Source organism: Phaethon lepturus, unplaced genomic scaffold (assembly GCF_000687285.1).
Source record: "Phaethon lepturus isolate BGI_N335 unplaced genomic scaffold, ASM68728v1 scaffold37, whole genome shotgun sequence".
NCBI classification, from domain to species: Eukaryota; Metazoa; Chordata; class Aves; order Phaethontiformes; family Phaethontidae; genus Phaethon; species Phaethon lepturus.
In genome coordinates this window covers 54,922-76,747 of record NW_010553791.1, presented here as the reverse complement: position 1 = coordinate 76,747, position 21,826 = coordinate 54,922, and the positions used below count along the sequence as shown (strand labels likewise).

Genomic DNA, 21,826 nt, shown 5'->3' with positions numbered 1-21,826 from the left:
AAAAAAAACAACAAACAAACAAACCACACTATCAACTTGTGTACTCAGAGCATGATTTCTTACCATCCTTCCAAAGCTCTGCAACAAATTTGTCAGAAGACTGGTGCAAGAGTGTAGCCACATTGTCATTCAGGGGGTCCATATTCTTCATCAACCACTCATCTGCCTTGTAGTCTACCTGTGGAATAGCCAAGATGTACATGATCAGATAAACTACCGGCTTTAGTTTTAAATTTACCAGCATCAAAAAAAAAAAGCTTTCAAAAATACTACACTGATGTTTTCCTCCTATTGTCTTCTTGATGTTTGCTCACTATGAGTTTGTTGCGCCTCCTAAGAACAGCTTTAAGTACCACAAAAAAGTCATTATTCTTTTGAAAGAGTAAATGGGAGTTTTATTAAAAATTTAGCAATCTGAATTTTTGCTTACTAATAGCTGGTACGCATTTTCAGCCTGGTGTTATTGACAAACTACGGCTTCACTCTTCACCGTGAAGATGTAAAAACAACTCCAGTATAGATCCTAATTACTTTATCTAAATTACTAGAGAGCAAATTAAGAATGTGCTGCAACGTGTTGGGTTTTTTTTTTAATTTCACTATAGCAGTTATACTTAAACACTTTATACTGTAAAGAAAACAAACAATGCTCTTACCTTGAATGAGCCAGTTCTGTGGTTTGCAATTAAACTATAGCTCAGCAACTGAAAACTCAATGCTGCCAGAATGGTTTCAGCTCAACCCAAAAGAGCGCCCTAAAATTCCGTAAGTCCAACAAGACCTCTATGTAGATGAGCATACTTTTGCTTCAGAGTTTTCTAGTTTTAAATAAGGGCTTTGGAAGGAAAGCTACATTTAAATGCTTCCAGCATCCAAGCCCAAATTAAGTTGTCTTAGTACTCTTGCAGTAAAAGCTATTTTACAAACGATTCTAGTTTTGAAGGAAATACCTGTTCTGACAGAAAATTGAAAAATGCCTTCTGTCAGAGGAAGATATGCAATGCAGTGCCAGTATCCCAGAAATGCCCACTCAGTTTGGCAAAGTAAAGCATTCTTCAGAGCAAGTACTTTTCAGTAGTCAGGCACCAAGCTGTTTCACTTTGTTTTGATTACCTAAAGGTAACCTTTTGTTTCACAACTAATCTACTATTAACTGCAGTAACAGTTATTTCATTATTTCCAAGTTACTCGTTTAAATATTGATACCATAAAATGTATAATTTCTTTATTTCAATTTTTGCTACAATTATCTACTTGGCACCATTGACATCAAAGAATAGATAACAACAACCCCTTAGTACTTTCAATGAAAATTGAAGGATGGCTCTTAATCATTCGCACAGTTTCTTTTAAATATCAGGGCAAAAACTGGTACTAGGATTAAGTTTGAACTATTTATGAAACTAAGTACATAGCATAGCCCTATGGGATAGAGCTGGTGATCACAAAGGCTGCACAAAATGCTGACAAGAACTCCATAGTTGTTTCATGGACCTGTTCACATTGCAGCTGAGATCCATCCCTCAATGGGAGAATAAAGATTGAACTAACAGTAAAAATGAAAATGTATCAGCTTACCTATAAAAGGTGATATACAGAAAATTTCTTGTGAACTGAGGAGATAAAAGTGAAGAGGGTACTGACACGGCCCTACTTCAAGCACTACTATGAACTGGGAAACATAGATATTCAGAAGATACTCTTTTCAACACAAGTCCTGAAAAAACTCACCTGTAAGGCCTCACAAGATAATTAAAGGAAACTGAAATATTTGCTTAAATTTAATATTAATTTATATTTTTCACTTCTATTTGGTAACAAGAGTTCCATCAGAGCACTCCTGAATATGTTCAAGAAAATGAAACAAAGCCACTCTCCTGCACAAGTATTTCTAAATTTGGTAGCTATACCATGTAGTACTTTCCCAAAACCAATATTTCAAACCAAGTGTTTATCATCTAAACCTTACCTTCCCTGCATAGTGAATAATGCAGAAATCTGCTTTGTCCTTTAACTGTCTTGGCTTTTGGAACTTGGAGTGGGTTCCTTGCTCTTGGACCAATTTTTCCACAAATGTCTTGTCAGTAGCTTTAGGGAACCAGCATTCTTCATCCAGTAATGCTAACACACCAGGAGGATTTGCCTGAAATCCAGTTGGATTTAACCTGTGTTAATATTTTTTACATATATCTATATACATATATATTATCTTTTTTAAATTCCAGTATTTAAAACACACCACTGAATGCCCCAATAAGAAGTTGTCTGATTCAAATTTGATTTAAATTAAATAAGCTGTGGGGAAGTCCAGTTCAACAAACAACATTATGACTGGTTGAAATAAATTCATTCCAATGTATATTGGGAGCCAGACGTGAGTGACCTGATCTAGCACTGACTAGAGCCTAGAGACTGGAATAGATGACCTCCAGAGTTACCTTCCAAACATTTCTGCGACACGTACGTACACAGCAGCTCATCCGCATCTCCACAGTAATTAATGTCATGCTTTAATGTGGGCCAAACTGAAGACAATTATCCCTCCCAGCCACCCGATACTGCTGTGGCAGCCAGCAAGCCTCCCTCGCCAAGCCCCGTGTTGCTATCCAGTAGCAGCATCCAAAGAGATTCAGCAGGCTTAACTTGAGCGGCCAGCATGGTTTTATATATTCCCTCTCGTTCCATACAATTTAAGCACTCTGTTTGAAGGCTTGTTTATTCTTAAAGTGAAGTAGGAAACAAGCAATGCCTGTATTTTGCAGCTGTCAAATTGTTTAACAGGGTCCTTTTCCTCAGGGAAGACAGACTGACGTACACAGGAAAGCAATGGAAAAAAAGGATTTATAATGATTTGTACTTCAAAAGTTTCTAGTGAATGTAAAGTTTACACATTTGAAGAGAGATGTTTCCATGTGCCTACTACATGGCACCACATCTACAGAACGATTATGAAGGTACTGACATTTGCTTTTAAAAAAAAAACCAAAATCAAGTAATTTGATGCACTTTAGGACATTCACCTAAACATCTGCATACTGAGAGCATCCACACTTAACGCCCTCAGGCTTTTTGGCAGAGTTACGTTCTAAGGAGGCAGAAGTTTCTGAAGTTCCACACACAAAGTGCAAACCTTTGATAACTGAAAACAAGATTTCCCTTCCCCTTCTCTAATGAAAAACAAATGTGGCTCATGGGCTTTTCTGCTCTTCAGGATGCATAGCATCAGTGGCAGCTTATGTGTATTCTAGAATACACGCACAGAAATGTAGAGAGTAGTAACTGCAATGCCCTAGGCTTAATTTAACATGTCATAAAATAATTTTGACAGCATAGTTCTGGGATGCGACGAATTACAACTTTCAGGAATTATGATCTTTGTTCTCCTCCCTCTCCATTCCGCAACCCAACTGCTCCTCCTCTTCTTTGAAGCCCTCTTCAGCTTCCATTTATTGGGCAACAAGAAGAATATGTTAAAAAGCACAATGATTAAAACCACCTTTAAGATATTGCTTTCCTATTCGCAAGGCAGATTTCTGGGGAAAACTCCACCGTAAATGAAGTTTCAGAAACTATTTTCGCTATCGATCTCAAATGAAAAGAAGTTTACCATAAGTCTTGAAAAGCTTTCTAACTGAGCCACCACTCCAAAGCTCCTATAACGCAATGATTTTGTTTCATATGAAAGTGAGAGGACTCAAGACTTCGAGACTTGAGGACTCAAGACCAGAGGAAATAAAGTATAAAGTAGTAGCTTGATATCTTTAGCTCAGTGTTCTACCCTAACATCAGGGCAAAATCCCATAAGCATAAATCCTTTTACTAATACATGGTATTTTAGACTTTGGATTTCAGCCTTCAAGTTAATTCACTTTTTGTGACAGGTCTGCAAGAAATCTCTGTACAGTCCTACAATCTGCAGGCAGTAAGAGACAAACCCATAAATGGAACCTCTTCTCCTTAGAGCATTATTAATGCACAAACTTACAGGTCTTTCGATTAAGTCAATGCAAGGCTGCAGATCCAGTCCAAAGTCAATGAAATTCCACTCTATACCCTCCCGTTGGTACTCTTCTTGTTCCAGGATAAACATTGTGTGATTAAATAACTGTTGAAGCTTCTCATTGGTGTAGTTAATGCACAGTTGCTCAAAGGAGTTCAACTACAAAAATAACATTAGTGAGCACGAATAATTCAGTGACAGGATTTATCACATATCTGGAAGTCAAAAAATTGACCCTACAAGGAAATTCCCCCAAACTCTGCAACATTCAAATATATTGTAAAGAAAATTGCAAAATACATTATTCAGATCTCTTACGTTCCCCATTACATACAATTAAATAATGTATAGTAGGAAAAACCATCACAAATAAAAGAATGCTTTAGACTAAAATATGACTTTTTGGCACTGTAATTTAGGGTTGTTAAAGCATTTGCATGCTACAAAACAAAACCCTCCTGCAGCCTTGGAACATGCGTATATTATGGGGCACTACACTTAGTCCTGAACACACAGTAACAGGGAATAGATTACACTGATTAGCAGTGTTTTGAAGTACCTCAAAGATTTCAAATCCAGCAATATCCAGAATTCCGATAAAAGACGCTCCCTGTCGTTTGGTCCTGTCCAAAGCTTTATTAATGCGGTGAACAAGCCAGCGGAAGAGGCGTTCGTAGGTGGCCTTCGCCAAGGCTTCCACTGCAAAGTCTGCCTGAAAATCCAAACAGGAAAATTTATTTACCCTGGAGAAGTCCTCAAAAGAAGAGACACATGTATGTTATCACAAATAACTAAGTAACAGAAGAAGTTTAATGGAGGTAATACCACTGAGGAATGAAAACAAGCAGTAGAAACAATATGCAGTTTGATTAATGTTATGAAAAATTGGTGTGGTTTTTTTTATGGAACAGTTTAAAAATAAAAAGCTGTCTGTACATTCGATATGTACAACAGCATTAAAGGATGAAGCCAGCAGAAGGCCAAGGAAAGGGAAGGGTTTCTCCTATTCTATTATTGATTTTTACCATATAAGAATATTTAATAAAGCTTAAACAAAGTCAGTGGCAGTACACACTTAATTCCAATTTTCCTTATTAAGATATCATCAAGATGAGGTACAGTTTCGCTTCATCTTTAAAGCGCCAAAACTTACTTGTTCTTTGGTCTGGGCTTTCTGAACGTAGTCTCTGCCAACTTTGATGCGCGGCGTCAGTATGGCCCGGGTGAACTCCATCACGTTCATCCCCAGTAGGTGGCAGAGTTTCTGTGCGACTGGAAATCAAAGTAATAAATGGAAGCATTTAAATCCTCCTCCCTCCACAGCAGCCAGCAACATCGGTGAAACAAGCTACTGACAAGGACTGCCATACACCAGCTCAAAAACCGAGCTGCCTTTCGACACAGCAGTCAGGGAGACACGCGTCTGGCCTGGGGACAGAGCCACCCTATCACACAGTCCGTGCCTGCGGGGCCGCCCGCTCGAAGGCCGATGGAGCTCTCTACACAAGTACGCCACGGAATTTCTCAGCCGAGCACGGAAAACACCAGATGTCATGAAATTGCAGGAAAGTCATGTACACAGTCCACAGGCCACGTACAAGAGTTCATTTTGTTACTTTAATAAGGAACATTCATTTGCTCATCTCCAGAGGAAAAAAAAAAGCACAGTATGAGGACATCACACATCAACTCCATCATACTAAAGGTTGCTTAAAAACTTTGTCAATTTAGGCAGGTATGCCAGTGTCATGCTTCTATTACAGACTATATCAAAATACCTATTTAATCTACCTAAAACAAGAGTTTGTAATAATGTAAGCAGAGGCACATCTTTAGACAGCATGAACTCTCCCGGTGATGTTAAGTAACATTATTTGAAGTCACCCACACCATCGTTACATATTCTTGCTGCATCAATCCCTTTTTCTAAATAAATTTTCCAGTAGGTTAGGTGTTTGTGATTCCATACTTCTAAAATTGAAAGTGACGCTAAAGGTATTTTTAGGTCCGGGTAAGCGTTGCCCTTTAGCAGGAAGCCCTCCACACCATCCAGTAAGTATTTTAACCCCTTATCTTTGCAATCTGACAGCTCGTTGTTTTACTGTCAAAACAAAAAAGCTATTTTTACAAGTCAGCATCAGAAAATAAATTTTAATGCCAATATATAAGAGCTTCCTCTGCTTTTTTTTGTTTGTTTGTTTGCTGATATTAAAAAACACTACTACTTGCTCTTAATGTTGAGATTCTCTGTCTGGCCACATATTCATTAGAAAGGTTCATGAATCAACACACAGCAAGCAGTGAAATTAGCGTAGCATAAAAATTGAGCACTCACTTCAGCCACATACATGCATTTCTGTGCTTTGAGTATTAAAATACACATCAGCAGATCAGATACAACTTACAACCTTAGGTGTCAAGTAGCAAGTGCTGTCAGGATCTTTAAAAAAACCCCAAAAAACCCAAACCCGAACTTGAAAATATTAAGTAGCCATGAGCATCAAGCTTGGTACTGTGGCATAACGGATACTACATAAAGGATACTATAGTTTTTAAGGAAGGAGGGGGTTTTTCCCTCCCTGTGCAGTACTCCAAACACTACACTCAGCTCCTCTTTCATGAACAAGTAACATGGAATTTACTGTCCCTACACCTCCAGTTTGTAATAAATCATAGCTCAGGTACCAGTAATAACAATAAACCACAGCAGAGCTAACAATAAAAATCACATCCGATTCAGACGCTAAAGGAGGCTGTAGTCAAACCTCTGAAATGCTGACTAAAGGAAACAAAACCATTTTCAAGTCAAAGCACTACCACTTCGAAGGGTTGGACTGGTTCACACGATTTCAGCTTGATTAATCTTGAACTTCTAAAAAAATGTAATTCATCTTGTTTGCTTATAACTGAGCAAGGTCCATTTAAAAGGTGTGATTGTAGAAAGCCTTGACTATCCTGACTTGTGTTTTATTACCATTGGGTTTTGGATATAAAATTCAGAACTATTATAAAGCAAAGATACTGAAAAGCTCGTATCATAGTTGAAACATGAAATTTTATGATGCTGCTTATGAACGTCTGCCCTTTCAGCAGAAAGGCTTCTTCCAAATCTGGTAAGCATGAAATGGTTCTCTAAATAGAGCTTCTTCCTCCTCTTCATCGATGAAGGCTCTAAGGGTGTCTTGCCATCTCTTGTATCTATACTTGAAACCGTTATTTGTTTATCTACAGGGTAGAAGTTGCTTTCCGTATTCTTTGAACAGGTTTACATCTCCATGACCCATACAAATTCCTTCCCATCTATGGAGACACTAACCTGACCTATTTCAGACATATGCCTCTAATGAGATGAATCGCTATTGAGACAGTTTGGAGGACACTAGGAAAACCCATTACTGTGAGACGTGACAATACAGAGGACAAGAAGGAAAAGATCAGTTCTATTCAGCATCTTCAGAAAGATACACTAACAAAGACCACATAACCAAAGAAAGCAATTTTTAAATGTAACAGAACAGAAACATGCTTTAACTATGATCTGAGCTTTTCAGCATCTTTGCTTTATAATTCAGAATTTTGTATCCAGTGTTATAAATATCCAATAGTATCAATATATTTAAATTCTGAATTATAATACTGGATATATGTCCCAAAACTAATGGTAATACAACAAAAGTCAAGATAGTCAGGAAGTAAGAAGCACCTGTATCTTTCTACACCACACCTAAATGGACAATGACTCAGTTGAGTTGTCCAAGCTGACACTAAAAGCCAAAAAAAAAAAAAAATATATCCCTCAGCCAATCTTTTTTCCTTACTGCAAAACTGGAAGTGCCAACTGCCAGCGCCAACTGCCAGCCAAATATTGAGTCAATGACTATTGACCTTTAATCCGTACCTGCCTGCTGGAGTACTTTGGGCAGCAGGCCACTGCCCTGAGAAGTGACAAAAATTTTGGACATTGCAAGCAACCTACACGCACAGCAATTTAGGACAATTACGAAACGAGACACAGACAAGAATTTGAGTTGTACATGTGCACAACTGAATAATGGCTCTTACTGCTCTTTCCGCTGATATCAATTCTCAAAGCTGACTTTCCAAGAGAGCATTTAAAAGGCTGGTACTGGAGTACTAAATTAAAAAACTGAGATTTGCTTCAGCAGCTTCTTTTTGTGAAGAAATATATTCCTCAAAATGCTGATCGCATTGCAAGTACTAGCTGATAGATTAAGTCTTAGTCACAGTGCCATGCCGCTTCAGAAATCAGTTTTCTAAATACAGCATTCTTATGTTCAGCCATTTCACTATGGAAGTTGTGCTTGGCTCGAGGGCTCTTATCATTGGCAAGAAAGCTACTGTCAAGAACCAAAGAAAACAAACTGATTTAAGCATTCGCTTTTTCCTAGTGCTTAAGTCTTTGTAGATAGCAATAAACAAGACTACAACTGAAATACTTGTTCGAAGTTTAGAAGCAATGCGAACAGCATAAATTCCACTGATGGATACTTAAATTTGTCCACATTATGGGAATGGAAGGGGAGAGGTTTAATAATTGCCTGTTGGCTACTACCATAATAGTCATGGAATCTTTTTGGCACAGAACGCTATCAAGGAAGCTCTGAAGGCTGCTCTGGGGTTTTAAAGATATTAAAGATATGCACTAAACAAAGGGCAGGAAGCAAACTACAGCACAAGTTAAAAGAAGCCATACAAACGTGATCAACTTACCAGTATTCTCTGGCATAGAAGCTTGATCAGTATTTCTCTCTTTCTTAAAGGAAATATTTCCAAATTGTAGCACTGAAGACACCACTTTCAGCATTGCTGTGTTAACAAAAGACATATGCAACAGTTTCATTGAAAAGGGCTCAATTTAACAAATCTTTCTTCTGTTACTTTCTTTCCAAATTCGAAGTATGAGTTCAGAAAGGAAATAAAGTTTGTACTGTACTTTTTGGACAAATGGCTTAATTCAGCTCTAGCTCATGTTAAGCAAACATTTGCTGCAGGCTGTCAAGACACTGAAGCAACATTCAATTTGGTGGCATTAAATTAGCAAGTGTGTGTGCGTGTGGGCCAGAGAAAGAACTACACTTTAAAATCCAAAAGGCTCAATAACTTACACAAGATCTCATCATGCGAAAATCCCATGATATGCATGGCTTCCATAGTCTCCTGAAAGTTATCCTTGTCTTGTTGCCCAGGAATGGGGATGTAGCCATTAGATAAAAATCTGTAATTGTTAAATCCTTCAAGCAGCAAGTCAGCTGTATTGGGGGAAAGGGGAAGAGACAGAAAAACAAGCTAAAGAAACGCTGTTCACACCCACCTGTGCTCTGTTCTCACTAAATGCACAAATTATGCTTTAAGAAATTAGCTCCTCAAATATAGCTACAAGCCATTATACCAGGTTCTGAAACTCTAAAAATATGAGTGTGCCTTGGAAGCTGAAGCCAGATTCACAGAATCTCTATCTGTAGCAACCTATATTAACTCTTTAGTGCATTAAGTCTGTAAACAGAACATTACCTGACTCAGATCTAGCATAATCTCAAATCCCTATTTGGAATATCCTAAAAGTAGTATCTCTTTTGAAAAGTAACGGACACGGGCAGAAATGGAGTTATGTATTGATGATTACCACATCAAGGATGCTGAATACCGGTTTATCTAATACAGGAGGAGAAAGAGTGGATCAATTCTGTACCTTCATAGGTTGCGATAAGCAAAACTCTAACAGAAATTCCCAATTACCAAAGGCAGTGTGGGGGAGGAAGAGTAGAAGATAACCAACATAGTTCTTCAATGGCTGAAGAAAGCTGCAGGGTTTCATGTTTTGGTAAAATGGTTGTTTTTCTACCCAGTTTGAAGGCATGGTCCAGAATAGATATGGCTGTCACTGCTGACCAGGTTTGTTATTTATCAGCTGGGAGCAATGCAGTTTCAACCCAGTGATTCCCAGCTGGCAGCTGCCCAAACTGGACTTTGTCATGTAGTAACAGTTTGCTTGAAATGCAACAGTTGTTTGACAGCATACTTGATAAAACACAGAAGTTACTTTAAAACAAAGCCACCTGGATTTTCATTCTTCTTTTAAAACTCGCTGTTTCAAGACCAAAAAATAGGTCAAACACGACTGTGTTAACACTGAAATAATAAACGCGGCACACAGAAGCAACATGTTTACAAAATGAGATTCTCAACTTACACTTCAGGTGTTCTCCTGCTCCAGCTAGTAGTTGATAGAAGATATGAAACGTCCGCTCATCTTTAGCCTGACGAACAGCACGAGACTTTTCCAACAAGTCTGATTATAACTAGTCAAGGATCTTCTACAATTTTTGGTTAAAAATGTCCAATGCAAACAAAACTTTCAAAGCAGACAATGTAATTACTTTAAGACCAAACAGAACTTTAATAATAGTAACAGGACTATGTCTGATATGAACCTTCAGTAACTTTAAATAAGAGATTTCAAATTCCACCTGGTAGAAGCCCACATTTCATTTCAGCAAATTCGATTCTTGGATGCTGACTGCATTTCCCTGCTACACGCAGCTGACAATTTTCTGTAACGCATCAGCTTAAGTCTAAGGGAGAGGGGGAGCTGGCCATTCTTTTTCAATCACTTCTTCTGTTAAGGTCATAGTTGAACTCTTAATACCAAAAACCCAGCAGCTGCTGAACTCGAAAGTACTTTATCTGAAGTGCATTTGTGATTTCTTTCAAGCATTGCATTTTTATATACAATCTGCACTGCCTTTAAACAGCTCCCAATTCCAAATTTTGCAGCAGATAGCATCTGATAAGCTGCCATAAGCTGCAATGTTATTTGAGATTTTATTTCTTGATACTCCATATAGTAAAACAAACATTGGACAGGGATTTGAAATGACACAGATTACAAGCAAGGATGATTCTTGTGATGAAGAAAAAAATTCCCTAAGAGTTAAATCCTCCTGTTTTCGCAAAGTTCTAGGCAAAACAATTCATCTGAACTTTCATAAAAGCAAAAACTGCCTTCACTCCTGTGCTGAATGAAAAAAAACATTTATCATTAAGGCACATTTTGAATTACTACAGCTCTTTCCCAGCCTTATTGGGATATTATATTTTTGACAGTTCCAAACTGTCAATGCACTTAAAATTCAGCAGTTTAACTCATAGCAACAGAACGAAAGCTTAATTGCAGCATTGTTTATGATTAATGCTCACATGATAATGTTTACTAAGACTTCTGATTTCATAATTTTATGACCACCCCAGAAAACCGGCTAAACAAACTAAAAAAAAAAAAAAACCAATTACACGCATTATTTTTAGTATAAAGAAAACAACTTTAGGGAAGGACTTGCAGTGCAAGTATTATTTTTACTTTTTTTTATGCAACCATAAATAAAAACAAACCTTAAAGCAAAAACTGAATTAGGCTTCAGTATTAATTGCTAGTAGGTCTCGTGTTATTGAGCCTACGCTGGTATCTAGAAGACCTAAGAAAACAGGTGTCCCAGCACTTCTAGCTCTATCACTTTATAATGAGCATCACCTCCTTCCACGCAGAGTGCTGCTTCTGCAGTGCTGACAAGAGCAAAACCAAGCTTTTGGCACAATACTGTAGCTCAGCTTCTGATTAGGAAGGTGGTTTTGGTTTGTTTTTTTTTTTTTTTTTTTTTTTTTCCTAGAAATGTTCATAGAGCAAGCACACTTCAGATGGTTTCCCTATTCAATATAGCCTGGTTTTAAGACTAGTCTGAAAACGCAGCAGATTTCAGAGTGCTAAATTTTGGAGTATCCGATTTCTAAGTATGAGGCTGACTTTGCGATATTTGATCATCTACTTTGAAACAAAAGAAGAGATGGATGTTGTCAAAAGAATGTAGAAATGCAGTAATCTTTCACTGCATTCTAATGAATTCTAGAGTTAAAAGCAAAACAATCAGGAAACTTGCATCTTACAATGATGTGGCATGAAGTAGGATACATGTCTCAATGTTGGCCCCAACAATATAACCAGTAACATCAAAGTTAATCCTAATGAACTTGCCCTGCAAAGAAAATAGATTTTTTTTGTAATTACTATTTTTCTTAAGATAACAATGCTGTCTATATAAAAACTTAATCCTACTTGCATTCATATAACAAGCATTTCACACAAGCTCAAATGAAATCCTTTCTCTTCAACGTGCTCAGCCATCACATCAATGGAATATGTTATGCTGCACACAAACACGTCATAAAGATTAAAGAACTGGTATTCTAGATATGTTCATAATCCAGAATTACGAAAAACTTTTCTGAAAGTGAAGCTCAATTTCTCGCATTGACAAAACATGCTATGTAAGGTTGAAAGTAGCGCTGAGATTTTAAGCGCACATATTTCTATGGCAAATCTATTGGTGCCTAAAGGTGCTTTATCTGCAGCAATCCTGAATGTCGGCATGCTGCCCAGCCCAGCCCATCACGCTTCTTCCACTTCCAGAACCAGGATGGCTGCTACCTGCATGGCCTCTCTTGTCTAGCAGTTTGTAAAGAAAGGACTAAGAGAGATAATATACCCATTTCTTCCACATACGTCTCCTCCTCTCCACAAAGGACCAAATAAAGAGCACACTTCCCACATATACAGCAGCTCTTGGAAGAAAGTGGTTGCAAGTGGATATACTATACCAGTTTTAAGCCAGATCAGTTCCCCAGTTCAATTTGTCATTTGGCTATGAACACTCCCAACAGAACAGGCTCCAGCTTGGAGTTGGACCACTTTTAACAGCACCATCACTTATTTTAAGTTTGTGCTCGTGAAACTGTTGGGTATTCCCCTGGTTGCAAATGTGTGAAGAAACCAGTGGGAATATCCAGTGACTACACTGGGCACTCCTTTTTTTCTGCAGACCTCTATCCACATACAAACAGGTTCTGGAGATCAGGGAACACCTCAGCAGTTTGCTAACAACTGTCTAAACACTTCTTTTGATGGTATCTGCACAAAGCCACCTACTAATACCTTCTGCGGACGCCTTCTGAAAGTGCTCTTACAATTAGTATCCAAATCCTCACTTACCTCAAGTCTGACTGATTAGTGCTATTAGTATGTTAAAGTGAATTCCTATTTGGCAGATCCATTCAACTTGGGGATTGTACTATTGATTTTCATATTAAATATTCTACCTAAAAGCTTGTAGAATATATGTATTCTAGCAATGACCTAATAAGCGTATATTGGGGGGTATATTGCCATGCTGCAGACTTAATGCCTGAACAAGTTGCTGCAATCGTTTGAGCTATTGCAACTTCTTACCAGAACACCTTACCCTTCTCAACTTCCCCGATAAAGCCCATTCATGTCAAAAAGATTTATGTGCACAAGAATAACCAAGTGCCTCCCACCAACCACACCAGTGAATCCAGAGAAAGGTACAACCTATCTACCAGCCTTATCTTGAGTCAGTCTCAGAGCAAAGCAATTGCTCTGTGACTGTGGTTGTAACATCTTCAACTCAAAGTGATTTCTCTAAGTTTCAAGAAAACTGGTAGAATACTTTAAATTAGCTTCAGTGGTTACTCCCTACTGCTTAATCTACAGTTGGGTTGGAAAGCCAGCAGCACTAAGCTGACTGGAACAAGGAGCAAGGCTTGTTTTCAAGCATGCCCTGTCAAGGACCAGCACTTGAACTCAGATTTTTGCGTGAAGAAATGGAACACTAAGCTCAGCTTGTAACTGAAGCATTTATACTTTTCGCTCAGTAACAATTCCAGAAAGCTATATTTATAACTGTTGAAGAACGAACTGACATTTTACTGAAATTCAGCCAATGGGCTAGATATATAACGCATGTGTCAGCACTAGTGTGTCAAGAATGGCAGCTGACAACTTTTTACTCAGAACAGGTACATAGAGCCTTCTTGGCATGACATGGCTTGAATTTCACATGTTTTTACTTGTGAAAACAAACATGAACCATTACATATGGTCTAGTCAGTGGCTTTTTCTGATCTAATTCAGAACCACTTTACTGTGGTTCACCCTTAAAAGTTCTCATTTCTGCTGTCAAGTTACCAGTTCTATGAATAAAAATAATTGGGAGAAAATGCAGTCATTAAACAAGTTGACACATCAGAAGAGGGGACCCACATGCTCCTTGCTTCGAAGTTCAGTCATCACTGAAGTCTATACTAGAAAGGTCACTTATCTAGTTCATCTTCTTAGACACAAAATATTAATACATCCTTTTAGCTAGCACTGCAAAATCTTGCTATGAAATCTTTAATTTATCAGTTAGACGGTAGTGGTGGTCATCTACCAACTGAATTCTGTTTACACTATCATTATAGCACTAAGTACATGGCTTTGTAAAAACCACATCAGAAGGAAGCATTTAGTTCTGCAATATGAACCAGCAAGCCCACTCTCTTACCCACTGCAAACTAGAGACTGAATATTGCCTTTGAGAGAAGAAAAAAAGAAAAAATTGATTTGACACTAGCCTTATTTCAGTCCTAGCTGGTATTACCAGCAAGTAGGGAACAGGCTGGCACCCTCATGCTGCCTAGTGAAGGCTGTCAAGCCTGTATGGGCTGAACAACAGCACTTCTCACTTTGCGGGAAGACACATATTTTTTAAGTCAGGTTTTAAAATGGTTGTTACTAAAGATTATTTTTTCTGCATGAGATGACACCATCTGGAGTGCATTATACTTGCTCCTTTATAAAAATAGAGCTGGAGCCATCCGAGTGGTTATGTTCATGATGGCAATGCAGACTTCAATATAATACAAACCAGATGCTAACATCTTTTAGGAAAAATGTATCCTCATTAAATTAGTACAATCTTTGATGGATTCAAGACATGTAACAAAGTAGAATTATTGCACAGCAAAACCTGTTGATACTATAAATCCTAATCCAAACATATATGAGCATCAAGCAATACTGTAAATAATGTGGCTACAAAATTATCAAAGTTCAATTTTTACAGTACTCTGCTCTCCCTTCTTGATTGAAGAGGCTAAGGGATTTAGTCATACACTTTTCCAGAGTCCTTATCACTGAAGCTGAGTTCATACATTATAAATCCAAGCAACTGTTGAAACATCAAGGCAGCCAAGAAATTTTTCATTTGTTCTGTAAATTTTAGTTTTGGTCTTGCAAGAAAAAAGATTTAATACCTCCTATACAGTTTTAAAGTTGTACTAAAAACATCTTTCCCCTGAAATAGGAGATGGCTTTTTTTTCCTTCAAAGCAAAGGGAGTTTTAAGAAGTGGTAAATAACTACTCACCCCGAGTTCCATCACAATTTTTAAAACAATGGAACACATCAAAAATGATTATCTGCCACTGAAACAGTATGTGAACAGAAGGCAGTGACCCAACAAAAACATCAACCAGCTACAAGAGCATCCAACACCTTGAATAAATCATACTGTCTTTTTGACTTTCCTTTAATATATCAGTCAGACAGAAGGGCATGGAAATTTAGAAAGGTTTTTATATGCAAGTTTTGTGCTTTTTCAAAAATTGAGGATATTCTCTCTAAACCAATCGATAAAGTCATAGCTATTGACAAGAAGGTTACATATTTAGCCAAATTCCATGTTGATTCCATACCCCTTCATACTTTATAGCAGTTCAGCAGTAATCTGTGCACACAAGCCACAGTTTAGCTCTACAACATAGTTATTTTGTTATACTATGAACACTACTGTCAATTTAGGGATCGTTTAAGTTGAAAACTGGATGAAATTAAAGCAAGTTTTGCCAAAAGCCGGTGAAGGATGCATCTTCAGTGATCCCAACACAATGCAGAAAGCATCATAAGAGAACCTGAATTCGTGGAGGAAAGAGCCAAAGAAAGCTTCTGACACTAATTAGATAAATTCCTAAAAAGGGAATTTCTCCATAAGCAGTAATCCAGATTTACAGACTCTAAAGAGAAAAGGAATAACTCACAAAGCGGGAGGAGTTGTCATTTTTCACTGTCTTTGCATTCCCGAAGGATTCCAGAATGGGATTTGCCTGAAGAAGCTGACGCTCCAGCTCTCCCTAAAAAAATCACACAAACAGAAAAATAAACAGAAATAAGCACAGTGCACAGGCAATTAAGGGTTCCTATATTCTGCTTCCTCCTGACAATCATTTTACCCAGGTTGTGGCAGTGATATCACCTTCAGAAGGGGGTTATCAGTTTTCCCTTCACTTCTAAATCCGCTGACAGTCTCCTCCATCCAGTGAAGAATGTGGGAGGGTTTTGGTTGGTTTGGGGTTTTTTTGTTTGTTAAAAAAAAAAAAAAACACCACCACAAAGAAACCCACACACACATACACATACAAACAGAGCAGTGACCGAATAGGGCTTAATGGATGTTGAAAATCATTGAACATGGAAAGGAAAATTCACATTTAGGGCTAATGAAATTAGGCACAGACTTTGAGTGCTTAAGAGGAAAAATTAATTTAACTGTTTTAAGATTTTAGTGCAAGGTCATTCTTAAACTTCCTGTTTAGTGACTTGAAAATATAGCTACTCTGGAATATCCGTTTTCAAACTTGCTTTCAAATCAGTGAAATACTCACTTTCAGCCAGCCAGACATTCATATCATTGCAACACCTCTGACCTGAATGCACCTGAGAAGCATGCCAGAATGGCATAATGGGAACTGAGCAACACCAAATACAAAGATCATTTTCAAATTGCTCAATTCAGCCAACATTGCTCAGTATGTTTAACGCATTTTTTTAAAATGTTTCTTTAAGTTCAAGCCAATGGATGTAGAAATCAAAGTACTTATCTTAAGGAAATTGCACAATAGCTTTTACAATTGCTGTACATGAGGAGGTCTGGTAACAAAAAAAGTCTGTGCTGCTTCCATGAGCCCAGGAGGCATGTATGTACATAGGAAAATATGATATTGTCTTCCTGCTCTGAAGGATGATTTAAAAAAAAAAGCTGTCTGGAATGTAGTCTCAAAAACCTGTGTTCATAAACCTGCTTTTTCCAATTATTTATAACAAAGATGAACAAAGGCCCCAGACAGAGCATCAAAGAATGGGAAATGTAAGTCTCTTAAGGCTTCCACATGAGGTCAATTCTTACACAGGAATTTTTAAACTAGTTAACACCTAAAAGAAGCTTTTCTTTGTACATTGAAACATATTTCAAGTCCTCCTGGAAACTAATGGCTGCTCATTCTTTAATGTGACCTCAAGTTATCTGCTCAAGACTTGTATACTTCTAAATACAGTCCCTTTAGGACTACATATTCTCTGAACTCTGAAGTAACTAAAGAAGAAATAAATGTGTAAGTCTTAGCCCAGAGCACACTAAACACTACTCAGGCCGCAGTGCCTATGCACTGTATGTTACGTCTGCCAACATTACAGTTCTCAGGAGCACCTTTAAAATGACAAAAAAGCCACAGCTGGAGAAAAACTAGATCCCTGTTATAACCACTATATGCATGTCTGCGATTTATATTCTAAAAGTTCCCATGTAAAGGCATCAGATAGTGGGAAAGCATTTGCTCACACGATTCCTCCCGTTCCCCTCTCCCAACCATGCTGTCAGCCCCTGCTACAGCACCAAGTATAAAAATGAGAAGGTTGCTTACCATGCTGTACACAGCTTGAACTAAATCACATTACGTATATTAAACGCAGCAAGCATGTCACAGCTTACATTTCAAATTCTAGCTATTCTGGAAAAGAAAGCACACTGACTTCAAGATTTGGCTCCTCCACAGAACATCACTGTGCCACCTGAAAGCATCTCACTGCAGGCACGCTTCACCCATGCTTTAAAGTGCTTCCGTGCACCATGACCTTAACCTGGTTTTGTGCAGAGGAACTTCTGCAGTGCATTGTAAAATAATTTTACTCAAATTCTCTAACCAAATGCAAAAAGTTCTCCGATAGCTCGTTTTTATGATCATCTCTGAGGATCTGAAGACAACATTCAGTTGGGTCCTCACATGTGGGTGAAAACTGTGAGAACAAACAGAGCGATCACAGCCTCTCCAGCCTCTGTGGTTTGCACTCACCAGCAGACTTGTAGCCATCACTAAGAAACAGCAAACCTCTCACGCTACGTTAAAGAGCTGCTGATTTAGTAGTTTTCATTTTTAGATGGACTGCTTTACAGCCAAAATACAATTCTCTTCTTTAGAAGCGTTCAGTGTTTTGGGAAGTGTGTAAATTTGGCCTATAGGCGTATCTCCTGCATAGGCATCTAAACAGACTTGGAAAAAGCAGTATTGCAGTATTGTGGAAAAAGTGAAGTCATGCAACATTTCATGCAGGGCAACATTAAGGTAAGGACAGGTTATTGTCTCAGTTTCAGAAAAACCAGCATCCCAGTGATTGGGTTTGTTGTGAAGCCTGGGTGAGGCAGGGAAAACTACATGCTACTCACATACAACAGGGATCCACTCTGTAGTTCAAAATGACATCGAAACAGAAATGTTAATGATTATGGTTTATGCAATATCAACACTTCTGGATTAGCATGTTTCCACTGATACATTTAAGACTTTTGCCAACAAATGGTTTATTTTAACCCTGACATGCTAACTCTAAGCAAAAGGAGAGTTAAACTAAACACTCCTCCGTCTGTTTTTGGAACAGAAAAGTATTTTAGTAAAAACCCTTAGAATTGACTGATGTTTGCAAGAAGGGAGGATTAGGTTAAATACTAAGAATGTCTGTAACTTCTGAAAATGAGACCGTGGGCTCAGACGCACGATTGGGTTACAGAGGTTTAACAAGTTACCACACACTAGCCAAGGCATCACAGCTGTCTGCCCATGTGATTCTTTTTGCTTCCAATATACCAGACCTAACTTGAAGTTTCTTTTATTATTTTCCTTTCCACTACAGTTTAAGTTACACTACAGTCGGGTTTCAGAAAAACATAAGGGGAAGAATACAATCAGCTAAACTAACTCCTGGTAACTTCTTCAGTTACCAAGCCTTGGATACACCATATGTAGCTGTTGCAAAGCTTTTTCTTTATTTAAAAACTTGTGCCCATGGCAGAAAAGCATCACTTACCATCTCAGGTTAGAGTGGAGCATTTATCTTGCATAATACATGGCAGCAGCAATTGGTTATCTCTTTCCACAGTCTTACCCTCAACTTCCACCTAACCCTCCTCTTGTGCCCCTTCGCAAGCACGCTCCATAGCACTGGGAGTCCTGCAACTCCTCCTCTCCTACAAGAAGGTGGTCCAGAACAGACTGACCACTGCTGCCCATGGGAAGGGGGGGGTTAGGGGAGCAGGGAATGGGCAGCGTTATCTGCATGGTGGCCCCAGCCAACCTGAGGAATAAGAGCAGCTGAAGCTCAAATTAGGAAACGTTAATTCAGGCAGCAACACTGAACAGGTACCATGTTGCTCACACCACTTATCCTAGAAAATCAGGGGAAACACTTGATTTCAGGAGACGACTGGTTATGCCAAGCCTTTTACACTTGAGACCAAAGTCTTTATCAGGTTATCTGAAAAGCTATAAAAATATTCAGACAAAACAGTACGTTAATCAACAGAATTCTGTAGCTTCCGTTAATCCATCTCTTTTATTTAGTATTTGTTTAATATTAAAAAAGGGTTCTGCACTCTCTCAGCGGCACATTAACCAAGTATACACACAGCAGACGGGAGAAGGTCAGCTAGAGAGAGCGTGAACCTCTCACTTCAGGACAGAGTAACCCCACTTAAATGGTGAGAAGTTCTTTGCAATGCTGGGGAACTTGTAAGCTGTTCACTAGCCCACTCTCTCAAAGCCAGTCAAATATTTACAAAGTTTCCTATTAGCTGTATACCTCTACAAGATTTCCCACATTATAAATACAAATTGACAGAAAATAGAAGAACATATATCAGTTCACCTACATAACTTTAAAAGCATAAAGAAAAACACTTGCCTGATGTTTCACGGGTTTAGGTGATTCAGGCTGTTCATTGCAAACAAACAAATGCATATGTTAGCAAGCAAGCATTCCAGCTGCATGTTACATCCCAAATTATTAATGTCAGTAGATTTAGTTTAACTATATACTCACTTCACAGAAACTGCTCAAATTAATTTTAGAAAAGAAGTTATTCGCATGTGCAAAATACTAAAACCTGTGTTTATGCAAAGGACTAATTCCAAAAAAAACACAAGATGACAGATGGACCTTGAGCAGCAAGGAAAAGGGCAATAGTTTAATTAGCTTTGCACTGCTTTCCTCAGTTTTGCCAAACAACAACAAAAAATAAACCCAGAACACCAAGTAACTTCCTTCACAACCTTAGTGACTGCAAGGCAGTTTTGTATGGATAAGATGATCATTATTCTTCAAAAATCAAAAAGGTTATGAAAGAACCAAGAGGAAAGAAACACTTAAATACTTGAAGTACAGTGCAAAAACAAAACCCCAGACTCCTTAAGAAATGCAAACCTACAAATCGAGACAAAAGCTTTGTTTCTTTCTTTCAAGATGACCATCTACATGAGAAGCAGCAAAATCTTAAGAAACTGGAAGACCTTCAAATTTTGCCAGGAAGAAGGATAAAGGGAAGATGAAAGTAATAAAGTAAAATAAAAAAACCCCCTCAAAATTCAAATTTGCACAGTTTCTGCAGAAATGCAGAACTTTTCAATTCCACTATTATTTCCTTGGCTCAGTCTGCAAGTTTAAGAATTTGAGCTTCACAGAGAGCCTAGGGGGAAGACATTGCAGTGAAACACACACACAAGAAATTTTCATACCAAGCCAGATGCACCCTTCCTCCATTTATGCCTATTATTTTAAACAACTAGCACTGTTTTAGTGCAGAATAAGAGATTTTGACTGAGGTCTGTAAAGCAGCTGGCAAAGGTTTGGCTTGTTCAGCTAAGTGATGAGAATTTTGCAAACTGGCATCACACCTGCTCAGAAAACAACTCGGGCATCTAAAAAAGGGTTAGATGTTTTGGTGTGAAGCTACCACTCCTTCTGTAATCACTGGAGAAGTGTAGGTATGCCTAGGAACCTAGGAGGCATTTCATTTGCTTATCTTCAGACAAGGTGAACTGCTCTCTCAGGGTGTCCATGTCTGTCCTCACTAGAAACAACAGAGAATAATCAGACACATATTTAACTTCTCTGTGTTTAAATTAGGGCAGTTAAAACTTATCTGGGAAATCCTCACTGAGGGGAATTTCAGTCTGAGTCCACCCAAGATCCTGTACTTCAAAACCAATTAAGTTTCTTTTGAAATTAATACAACAAATTAAACAATTTAGCATTTCAGCTACAAAGGCAAATGCAGTCACTGAAAGCAATCATTAACCTGAAAGTACCAGTAATTACTTCTGAAGTTTAAAATGGCACCACCATGAAAGCTGGCTATTAGTGAAAATAGAGGGGGTTTGGGGTGGGAACGCTTTGGAGAGTGAACAAAAGTCTAATTCCATTCATCTGAACCAGAGGTACATAGTACCAGGATGACTGGAAGTGGAGACTGCAGTGATGGAGAGATGCAGTTATTTATAGAATTTAAGTACTTCACAGACTACCATGACTGAAAACATCAGCTTATTTCATGTATCTGACCATGAATAGGGCGCAGGTGTGTCCATACAAGTACAAGTACAGCTGAGAGTATCCCCCATCATCATGCAGCCTGTAGAACATACAAGTTCATAGCAGCCCCTGGGCTATAAGTGACAACCAGCACTCTTCCTTCTTTTGGAAAACCATGTACACAATTTTTTTTTTAATTATTATTTCTATATTTTGCACTGACTTTTTTTCCCTTCCAAAACCCACAAAGTTTATAAACTAAGCAGAACCCAAGAGTCAGAA

The 21,826-nt window shown here is 38.2% G+C and overlaps 1 protein-coding gene across 4 annotated transcripts in view; it reads right to left on the bottom strand.

The window, feature by feature from the left end:
• The window catches only part of MYH10 (myosin, heavy chain 10, non-muscle), a 102,339-nt gene that overhangs the window by 27,819 nt on the left and 52,694 nt on the right, over nt 1–21,826 (bottom strand). For 2 of the 4 annotated variants that reach the window (XM_010291613.1, XM_010291614.1), the window contains exons 5-15: nt 19,919–19,948; nt 15,949–16,041; nt 11,985–12,048; nt 10,212–10,310; nt 9,127–9,270; nt 8,732–8,827; nt 5,154–5,272; nt 4,560–4,712; nt 3,986–4,159; nt 1,970–2,143; nt 64–178 (exon numbers count right to left, since the gene is read on the bottom strand). In XM_010291613.1, coding sequence (XP_010289915.1) covers nt 64–178; nt 1,970–2,143; nt 3,986–4,159; nt 4,560–4,712; nt 5,154–5,272; nt 8,732–8,827; nt 9,127–9,270; nt 10,212–10,310; nt 11,985–12,048; nt 15,949–16,041; nt 19,919–19,948 — 1,261 coding nt within the window. The remainder of the gene's footprint in view (nt 1–63; nt 179–1,969; nt 2,144–3,985; nt 4,160–4,559; nt 4,713–5,153; nt 5,273–8,731; nt 8,828–9,126; nt 9,271–10,211; nt 10,311–11,984; nt 12,049–15,948; nt 16,042–19,918; nt 19,949–21,826) is intronic. The other 2 variants (XM_010291615.1, XM_010291616.1) reach the window with 1 other exon arrangement.